Raw genomic sequence first — 10,936 nt, 5'->3', positions numbered from 1 at the left:
TTCCTTCTGATGGTTTTCTCTCTTTCAGTACTGAAATTACAATGTTTCAATGCACTTGTGAATTTAGAGGCTGTTGTTAAACAGTAGGAGTCCCTCTACAACTGTTTGTGTTGCATTTGGAAATGAAAATATTAAAGAGATGTTTGCATTAAATCCAAACTTGAGGCAAAAAGTAACATTGAACCTCTTTTCTGAGTGGGGAGGATCTCTTTTGGCTACATAAGACAAGCAACTGAGCAGGAAGAGTGCAGTAATCTGTCACTCACTCCCACGCCTTGTGAGCAGAAAGATAAGCTGTGAAGGTTGTTTCCTTTTTCGGTAATGGGTCCATCGTGGCAAGGCAGGCGGCAGAGCCAGCAAAGCCGAGCAGCTCTGCTGTGCCAGCAGTGGAGTGAGGAGCACGGGGCTCTGTGAGCCCTGATCCTCCACCTGCTGCGCTGGCAGCCAGCCAAGGGCAGTGCACTGCACCCTTCCCTGAGGGTTACCTGGAGCCGGGTTTGTCAGGATATTCTGGCTGGATTTTATGAGATATGGGTGTCAAAATACTGTCTAAGAGTTGGCATAAAAGGAGTGGCAGTGTCTGGTTCGGATACCTGCAGCCTGGCAAAGTAGGGGCTGGTGGGTGAGAGCCACTTGTGTGGATGGCACATACCAGCTACAGCGGTGTGCTCAGTTCTGCTGGGCTTGGAGAAGGGGCTTTGCTTCTAGGAGCCAGTGCTCAGAGCTGCCTTAGGGCCAAAGGGCAAGTGGGAATTGGCAGAAATGCTGCTTAACTGGGAGTATATCCAGCAGAAGATCCAAGTGGAATGGCTATTACATGGGCAGCATTACTGGTGCTTCCCTGTTTTTCCAAGGGATAGACTTCATGGCTTTCAAAGCTCCATTGCACTTCTTGCTTCAGGCCCATGACAAATTTATCTCTACATGCAGAAATCCCAGCAACTGAGGGAATACTCCCTTCTTGAAAGTAGCCACAGCCCCCAGCAGTGCAGGGAGAAAAACATCATAGAAACATGAGATTTTTCAAGGTCAGGAGAAAGTGAGTGGGGCCAGTATAAACCAAGCAGTTGACTGACAGTATATATATATCAGCTTTAAATTCTTTTACCATGCTTTCTGCTGTAAACACATGGAAGTGTCTGGTATCAGGTGAAGCTATGTCCAGGATGTTTAACTAAGGGAAATGAGAAGGTGATCATTGCCTGAAGTATCTCACAGAGAAAGGAAATTCTGCAGTTTAATGCCAGGTAGGAATAGAAAGTTCTATTTAGCAATCCATGAAGCATAATAATTTCTGCCACCCAACTCTAGTTTTTTAGGAATACTATTTTTAAACTACAAAACTGAAGCTTTTTCCTATCAGCAGCCTCATTAAAAATACCATTTTATACTGACAGCATTCTGTCATCATTACAAAGACCAGAAGACATATTTAATAGAAGCTTTCCTTTACCAAGCAGCCTTTGCTTCATATCAGCTGTCAGAGAATGACTAAAACCCTTTTGTAACACAGACGTGCCTGATTTTAAACAAACTCACAGCTCAGCAATGCAAGACAACACATTTGCTGTTTCTGAGGAAAGGAATTACTTTAAACCAGCTTCCTTGTTCCTCCCTAGACTCAACTGCTGCTGACTGAAGCATGTTGTACCAGAATGCTAAATAATTACCATTACTTAAGGATATAAAGCTATGTTTTGCTATTGCAACCATAAACAGAGTGCTGGGGCTGGGAGGTTTTTGTTATTTGCTGTTTTGCTTTTGTTTTGGTACCTTTTTGTGGGGTTTTGGGGATTTTTTGACAGTTTTGGTTTTTTAAATTGATTCTAAAACCAGTTTTGCTCAAGATCGGTTTGGGACCATGTTATATAGGTGCACAAACACATTGTGAGTGCAGTGATATTACCAGTTTCTGTTTTGAACAGCTGCTGGCAATCGAATGCCTTGTTTTTCTGGAAATGCGTGCTTCCAGAGGCTCACTGCTCCCTGCCACAGCTCACTCTGGGTGTGTTGCTGAGCTCACACAGCAGGGTGAGGTCCAGTGCCACTGGGTGTCCTGGTACAGTGTCTGCAGCGGCTGGTGACTGTATCACCAACCGGTGATGAGAAGGAACAATCTGGCTTGGGGCTCTTCCTGTGTTACTGGAAACTTGGCAGCCTTTTTCCTGTCTTCTCTAGCTGTCTGTCTCAGCCTGCATGTAAAACAAGGGTTGATGCACTTCCAGAAATCTGACTACAAATGCAAAAATAATTTCTCTGTTCCACAGTGCTACAAACTGACAGGTGAAAACACATAACACTTCCTAACCAGAAGCCTGCAGAACAGCTGAATGACTCTTCACACAGAATCAAGTGAGTTTACTTTAACACATACTGTCCATGTTCAACGTGGATGCAGATGGGAAAAACTTGGTTCATTTTCCAAGCCTATAAAGTGTGATGCACACCTGCAGCCACTTCAGGACTGGTTCTGGTTTTTTGTCAGTGGCATCAGTGTTTGAAATGATGCTGGTGAAGAGGCACCTCAATGCATCCCAGTTACACCAGTTTGATGCCAGTGCCAGCAAGAGATGCACAGAGCCTGGAGACAGTTCATATATCAGCAGGAGAGCACCTGAAGAACAGTACAAAGGAATTCCAGCTACTCCAGCCCAACTTGAATGCCTCTCTGCAAGTATATGCAGCATGCAGAATTAAAAAAATTTGAATTAGAAATGTGCAGTTCTGCAGGTCTGTGATCTCACTGGCATCACACAGACATGGTGGGATGGCTCCTGTGATTGAAGTGCTGGAATGGAAATACATACAGGCTTTGGAGGAAGGACAGAGGAGATGAGAAGAGGGTGTCACCCTCTGTCAATGACCAAATGTACACCTGGAGATGGATGAGGGGCTGACTGAAACCTTACAGGTCAGGATTAAAGGGAAGGACAAGGCACCCAAGAAAGCTTGTTAAAATTTAAAGACCACTTTCTTCGAGATCAGGAGTCATGCATCCCAACAAAGAGGAAGTGAGGCAAAAATACCAGGAGACCTTCATGGATGAATAAGGAGCAAACAAAACACAAATCTACAGAAGGTGGAAGCAAGGACAGGGAAGCCTGGTAATAATACAGAGAAACTGTCTAAGCAGTCAGGGATCAGGTTAGGAAAGCTAAAGCAAGCCCTGATAGAAATAAATCTGGCCAAGGATTTGAAGGGCAACAAAGAAAACTTCTATGGGTATGTGGGTGATAAAAGGAAGACTATGGAAAATGTGGGCCCTCTCTAGAAGGAAACAGGAGCTCTGGTTACCCAGAACATGAAGAAGACTGAGGTACTCCATGACTTCTGCCTCAGTCTTCACTGCTGTGTGCTCCAGCCACACCACCCAAGTTGCAGAGGCAGAGACTGGGAAGAAGAGTTTATACAAAATCATGGGTATGAAAGGGACAAGCTTGATTTAGGTTTAGCTTATTTTGTCAAACATGAAGCACATGACAACGTCCTAATTCATGTAAGGAATACAAACAAGTCTTTGGCAGATTACTTCAGATGCAATAAACTTCCTGCTCATTCAGGTAGGTGGGAAGTTTTTAGGCAAGGCCCATCCAGCTTTTTGCCAACTGTGTATATAAGCAACAGAGTAAATCAGCCTCCAGCATGCTATTTTTAGGAGGGGAAAAATATGCATAATGTGTAGAAACTAAGGTAAATACAGCATGTTGCTTTTCAAATAAATAACAATCACTCCATCAGCAATTCATATAATCAGTGTGTCTGTAGCAGGACACTGCTGTTTAGCATGCCAGAAATGCTCCATGGAAAAAGGAACAATTCCAAGACTTCCCCAGTCAGTACTTCACCACTACTGCCTATACAGATCTGTTTAAAAAAAATTACATGAAAGAGGAATAGACAAGCTTTGAGGAACAAGATCCAGTAATTTGATCAGTGTTCAGGCAGCATGTGGGAAGAAGGCAGCAAAAGATGCTTGCTGGAGAGAAACTTAGGGACCTAGCCAGGCATCAGTGAGCAGATGGCTCCATCCTTGCAGTGAAGCTGAGCAGTCAGTCTCTTCCTCCTGCTGCTGTAACACTTCTCTGTGCACACCACCAAGAGAGATGCTTTAGCTAAGGAACCCTCAAGCAGACTATGCCAAGCAGGCAGAAGGTCAAGACTTGCAAAGAACAAAAGGTGCATCCTTATTTTTACAGTGCCACCAGAATTTTTGTTATATATAAAAATTTTAAAGAAAAAAAAAGAATAAATGAATTTTTAGAAAGGGTCTTGGGACTGCACCAATCTCTTCTCACAGTTCTGTTGTTGTGGTTTAACCCCAGCCAGCAGCTCAGCACCTCAGAACTGCTCATTCATGCCCCTGCAGTGGGATGAGGGGGAGAATTGTAAGAATGAGAAAACTCATGGATTGAGATAAAGACAATTTAATAGGTAAAGCAATAGCCACACACAAACCAAGGAATTCATTCACCATTTCCCATGTGCAGCCAGGCGTTCCACCACCCCAGGACGCAGAGCTCCAGCAGGCATAACAGTGACTTGGGAAGGCAAATGCCATCACTTTGAATGTCATTCCCCTTCCCTCTTCTTCCCCTAGTTTTATGTGCTGAGCATGGTGCCATAGGGTATGGAATGTCCCTGTGTTCAGTGGGAGTCAGCTGGCCCAGGTGTGTCCCCTCCCAGCTTCATGTGCAACACTAGCTGTGTGGCAGGTGAAGGCTTTGCAGAGGAGGAGGACAGAGGAAATGTGAGGAGTAAAAGCTACGGCTGTTTTGGCTGGGAAGATGCCTGTGCAGCCACAGAGCTTGAACGGATCCATGGGGCTGCTGCAGCTGGCAATCAGACAAGTTCCTTCCTTAGGAGGGGGAGGCACTTGATACGTGATGTGCTCCAGTGTCACAGAAGGAGTCAAGAGAGCTGCTGGGTCTGATGATCCTGGATCCCACTCCTTTGCCACTGGCTCTAGTGCATGCATGCTCATAATTTCCTTGATTTAAGGAGCTAGACAGGGATGTTGCCAACTGCAATGTTTGGAAAGGAAAGGTCTCCCCATGAAGCAGAAGTGGTAGCAACACCTGATTACCTTTAAATTTCCTCCAGTCCTCCTGTGTGCTTTAAATTCATATTTCCTTTGTCTCCACCTTTCCAACAGCAGTTCAGCAGCCAGCAAAGTGGCTGTCACCTCATTTCTTTGGTCTTAGCTGCTGGAACTTTATTGGTAAGCCAGGTAACTCTTCATTCTTCTTCTGTCATATCGATGGAATGTGCCAAGTGCAAATTGTTAGTCTAAGTGTATTTAAAATCACTTGAAAGCATGAAGGAGGTGCAACTTCTCCAGCTTTACAGACACAGGTAGGGATTAAGCATTGTACAGGAGCCTCAGCTTTGATTGTTAGTGCAGCTCATGAAAAAATCCAATGCACTGTGTCCCAGGTCTTGTGCTGTAACTGTGATGCCTTTGGGGCTTTCTCTAGGGACTCACCAGTGCATGAGAAGGATGTGTCATACAATGAATTGAAATTAAAATCTACTGTAAATTGTGGAAACTTCACAGGAGGAAAGCCTTCTCATAGGTAAGTGAAAATAAGTGTGATGTAGAAAAGCAAATGAAAGTGGGATGCTTCTTTACAGATGCTATTCACAGCAATTTGAAAACCTCCAAAAAAGACTGTGGAGTCCATTTTAAGAAGTGTCTGGAGGCCATCCCACAGGAGGGCAGTGAGGAAGCACCTACTGACCATCACAGAGGGAGTTAGGCTCCTATCTGTCCTTGGAGTTTTGAAAAATAATTATACCCAGTGAGCCACTAACAAAGGGTCTCATTCCAGAAAGCTTCAGGATGTACATTTCCTTTTTAGCGAGATTCCAGAATAATGTAGACTCCATTTTTTGGTCCAAGTGTGGCTTTTGATTTAAGCTGCAAAGGAATCTGAAAGAGAAAAGAGCATCTTATGTGCTGTTGTATGTGTTTGTTTACATGGGTATGACACCCCCACATACAGACAGACATTTTTGCTGAAGGACCAGTCCATACCAGGATTACTGTGGAAGCTGTAAAGTACTTGTTTTACAGTCAGCTCTGGTAGTATAATATTAAATAGACTTTCCAGCCAGAGGCTGAGGCAGTGGTTACCCAGGAATGCTGTAGATGTGAACGCAAAGAAATTAACTCTGTAAACTCTAGAGCTGGGTGCAGTGTCCATAGCAATAGGCATATACTAAAGTGCTGAGATCCTGTGAAATATGTACATACATTCTCACCTTCTATGAATTATGATATTTTGCCTGTGGTCTTGCCATACTGCTCTCCACTAAGGCAGGGCCATGTAACAGTTCTTTGGTTGGAAAAATTACATATCTGAAATAACATTTTGCTTAAAACACACACTCCATGTCTAGTCTCTCCTTATTATGGAAGTGACTCTAGCAGTTTTCTCAGTTGAAGAGAAGTCACAAAGGCAAATCAGTTGTCCTGCCTAAAACACACTGCCAACTCTCTCAAGTTAAGATCTTTAAGCCTCTGCATGTACAGACCTCAGTCTCTGGGCAGGTCTTGAATTTAAACTTCTGCAAAATCCTCAGCAGAGTCATTTTTGTCTCCAACAAACCCATTTTCATGCCAATGCAGCCACGGGGTCCTGCCCCAAAGGGCAGATATGCAAAGGGATGTCGTTCCTTCTTGGCCTCCTCTGTAAACCTAGAAGGTGCAGAGATGGAAACCAATTGAAGAAATGCTTTTTGCTCTTGATCCCATGCTTATCATTTAAATCTCAAAAGCTGGTTATTTCAATTGATCTTAATGGACAGGTCAATGGGACTATTGATAGATTATGTCCTTACATCCTAAGTAAAAAGATAACTGACTTATGACCATCAGCCTTTGTCAGCTGGTGGTTTCAGGAGAGGACACAGAGACATGGGTTTTACTTCCAATCTATCTTTAATGAAAATCTCTCATCTCTTTGGATTCAGTTTTTCAAGAACTTTAGACTGCTACGGTCCAGAGAACTCATGCAGAGTAGAAAGAGATGAGAGGTAATACAGGCTATTTGGAGCTCAGGAAAAGAATGACATTGTGTATTTCCACTAATTCCATCCCCATGCTTAGATAATGAAATAAGATTGAGCCACTACTCCAAAAAGTGCTGTAGAGGGCCCTAATTTGAGATTGTAGGACCATTAACTCATATGCTAAGCACTGTCTGCATATCCCATGCAAACACGTCAAGACAATTCTTGCCTTGATCATCCTCATATATCATTCTGGTAAATTTAAAGTCTCCCTTGTTTTACCCCTATGGCCAATTTCAAAATGAAATATTGAGGGGGAAGGGTGTAGCTGAATTATTTTATTTTATTTTTTGTTATGCTCTTATTTTATAATTCTTGCTAACATTCCCAACTATACAAGCTGAGCAGAGTGTTAATAATTATGGATCATTGCTCAGGGAAGGTTCAAAAGGGAATTAATCTCAGATTCATAACAAACAGCACTGTGTGAGTCAAGGGGACTGCAGCCCCCACTAACTGTTTTTCACTTTTACACTTCTAAAGTGGCGAATAAACTTTAAGAAAGCATTTCTAGATAAGCATTACTAAAAATACCCACCCCAGACTTCCAGTTACTGCTAAGATTCCTCTCTAGCAAAATATCTGGGCTTCTCTAACTCTGGCATTGCTCTTCTTCGTGGCCAAAAGGTTCTGATGGAGCATATGCCTAGATTTGTTCCAGAAGGAGCATTAGCAAACCCAGCTACACCACATGTAAGGTTGTCTTACTGGCAAAGATGATTCTGGGCTGCCTGCCTCGTACCCAGTTGTTAATAGAGCAGGCACTTCTTTTCTTAGTAAACTTTTGAATGTAGTGGTAGCTTAAAATGCATCTGCCCACAAAACAGATTAAAAATATAGTTGCCCACAAAACGAAATTGTTCTCCCACACAGCATCACATCAGCTGAAACTCTCCCTATAAGCTCAGCCCAGCACCTGTAACACAGGGCATGTACAAAACCCCAGCTTGACAGGGTGTCACCCACTGAAGATATAAATGCTCCATGTGAAACTGTCTTGCCAAGCAAGAACCAAGGATCCTAACTGACAGAGAGCAGGTTCCCAGTGGGAGAGGGACAGGTTCCCCACTCACAGAGTACCCACACTGTTATAGTTCAGATGAAGAGGGTGCTCTAAACCAGCAAGGAGCTGGATGAGTTTCCCAGGTACAGCTAAGCCAGTGAATATACCATCCCACTTCAGAATTTCTGCACCCAGAAGCAACATTATTCACAGTATCTGATTTGGAAACAGGTCTGAAAACCTCTGCCACAGTTCAACCTCAACCAAACCTCGCACCTTCTGTGGGATACACCACTATCTTCACTGATTTAGTAGAAATAACATGGTTTTATGGTCTAAATAAAACTGTGCTCCTCTTGCTGGAAATGCTGCTTTGGATGAATAGTGGCTGTGAAAGAACAGCAGAATCTCGTGCCTGCACTGGACAGGCTGGAGTTCTGTGCCCACAGGCCCAAGTAAGGACTTCAACCTAAGGATGAAAAACATTGCTCCACATACCTCTCAGGAATGAACTTCTCAGGTTCTGGCCAGAACTCAGGGTCGTGGTGAAGGTGTCCAACTGCAGTTTCAATGACAGCTCCAGCTGGAATATGTTGCCCCAGCACTACACAGTCTTTAGCTGCTTCCCTAGTGAATCTGCAACAACATCATGCATCTCAGATAATTAATCAAGGTTAGAAACACAGCTGGAGAGATCTGTAAAGGTATCTGTCTTCATCTGACCAAACAATTTCTGGGGTAACACTTTCTCATAGATAAATACAACAACTGTTGCTGATGCCAGTGTCTTCTCAGGTTATAATCATCTTCACTTAGAAGTCCATAACTTCAGTCCAAGTGGTTGACTTTTCCCCTTTTCACAGGAAAGCTCTTCTGGTTGCGTACTGTTTTCCAAAGCATTAACTGCTAAACTGCTATTTTATTGTTGATGTTGAGTTTAGACTAGGATTTTTTTTGAAAATTGCTGATGAAAAGTATCAGTCATCTCTAATAACAGGTAGAAAGAGCTTGCTGATTTGCTTCCAGGAAAAAAAAACATAGTAAATACAGCTTTGTATTTGAGTGAGTTTGTTTATTTGAGAGGCTCCCCTCTGTCAGTGCAGCACCTGAAACTTAGCAAGGGATGGTTTTAATATTAGGGCTAATTGTTCTGCTGCTGCTGCTACTCTGGAAATAAAACCAATCTGCAAGCCTTAGAAAACTGTATTTCACATATATTGATCAAAGACAGGCCCGCTGTTAAAAACAAAACTCTGCAGTTTTCTCCCACCCTGTGGTGACAGGTGACAGAGGTGTTCTTAGGAACCTCATCATGACAGGACTGAGAAAAGTCACCTGCCAAAGCTCAGCTTGTCTCTTACAAAAGATTGTGTGTGGGTGTCTATGTGTGTTGGTAGGTTCTGATCCAGATCTTTTGATGCTTGGGTGGTCACTACAGATCCCAAATCAGCCCAGACCCAGGTGGGTGCCCTGCTGTCTCTGTCTGGGAACTATTCCTTGCCACCATCTGCAAGCACAGGGGTGAGACAATGTGCAGGAACTTCCCTTGCTGCTTCCCACACACTACTTAAAAAGTTGAACAAAGATTTCAGCTTCAGGGCTGTCAGTCTGGTATCATTACAGCACCACATTTGTTCCTTGTTGTCACCCATCTCCCTTTCTCATAGACAAATAAATAACAGAGGCTCCATACCTGGAACAAAACACTGGCATGAAAAAAAAAACCAAACCCACAAATATTGACAAGCTATCCTTCTCATTCTTACATGAATTTGGAGTTCTAGGGGAGAAGGTTCTCTGGATAGTAAGTTCATTTAAAAAAAATGAAACCAACTCACTTTATAACAAACTTGGCTGCTACTGATTTTTCCCTTAACTCAGCATTATCCTTGTCATAGGCAATTAACATCTTTCAGCGGCCCTGGGCTGTCCTATCCATTCCACATCCATCAGAGTAAAAGCCACATCGATAAATAGCACTGACAACACCAAACAAAACTTCAGAAGAACTTGGTTCCATTCTCATGCTGTCTCCCATCTGACAAACATAGATTGTTTCCCAGTGATACAGCCCAAACTCAAAGACCTCTGTCACTTTAATCAGCAAAACAGTTTATTTGTATCCCAAGTATAACAAAGTAAAGCCCCATCATCTCATCCAGGATCAGATCTCTTTGATATTTACTCTCTAAACAATCCTGCAGATGGCCATGAGAAATATCTCAACTTCCAATCTTGCTGAACACATAGAAGAGAATATGATTTTAAGCTTTTTTTTGTTTTGTTTTAAGGTGCCTGCAGTCATCGGTTAAATTTTTCAAAATTCTCCCAGCAAGCTCAGCTTTGGCTTCTTTCCAGTCATCTGATTTTTTCCTTGAGCTGCATGAGGAACATTGCAACTGGCTGATCACTTTGAAAATTTGTATTTCTTAATATTTGTATTCATGCTTGTGATAACTTGGAGCTTTAACAATCAAATAGTTTTCTAATTCCTTTTCCCCTTGTTTTCAGTCCATCAATATAGTAGAATAAGTCATGTGTGATTTGGGACAAAACTTTCAAAATTTAATGGATGTTATCATTATTTTAGCTCTACTAGTATGAGGCAGTGCTAAGTGTAAATGGGCCAAAGTTAAACACACATGTAAAATACAGCTTCCAGATTGTGCAACCCCTCCACAGATCAGGCCTGTAATAAGCAAGAGGGTAGGGATGGGTTTTGGTGCATATCCCCGAAGCCTGAGGCAAGTGGAAGCAGCAGCCTTTGGCTTTCTAAGGCCAGACCTGCTTCAAAATTGCTCCATTCTCTAACCTTGGGGGACGTGAAGAATGGTGAGGAAGCAACCTTGGCCAATTCAGTGT

General features: G+C 42.9%; 1 protein-coding gene across 3 annotated transcripts in view; it reads right to left on the bottom strand.

The window, feature by feature from the left end:
- Positions 1 to 4,408: 4,408 nt before the first annotated feature.
- Positions 4,409 to 10,936, bottom strand: part of TBXAS1 (thromboxane A synthase 1) — a 238,149-nt gene continuing 231,621 nt past the window's right edge. For all 3 annotated transcript variants that reach the window (XM_063395672.1, XM_063395673.1, XM_063395674.1), the window contains 3 exons: positions 8,573 to 8,710; positions 6,535 to 6,697; positions 4,409 to 5,929 (listed from right to left, as the gene is read on the bottom strand). In XM_063395672.1, coding sequence (XP_063251742.1) covers positions 5,855 to 5,929; positions 6,535 to 6,697; positions 8,573 to 8,710 — 376 coding nt within the window. In that variant the 3' untranslated portion in view covers positions 4,409 to 5,854. The remainder of the gene's footprint in view (positions 5,930 to 6,534; positions 6,698 to 8,572; positions 8,711 to 10,936) is intronic.

The sequence above is a fragment of the Prinia subflava genome, chromosome 4 (genome assembly GCF_021018805.1).
Source record: "Prinia subflava isolate CZ2003 ecotype Zambia chromosome 4, Cam_Psub_1.2, whole genome shotgun sequence".
Classification (NCBI taxonomy): domain Eukaryota; kingdom Metazoa; phylum Chordata; class Aves; order Passeriformes; family Cisticolidae; genus Prinia; species Prinia subflava.
This window is presented reverse-complemented; position numbering and strand designations above follow the sequence as displayed.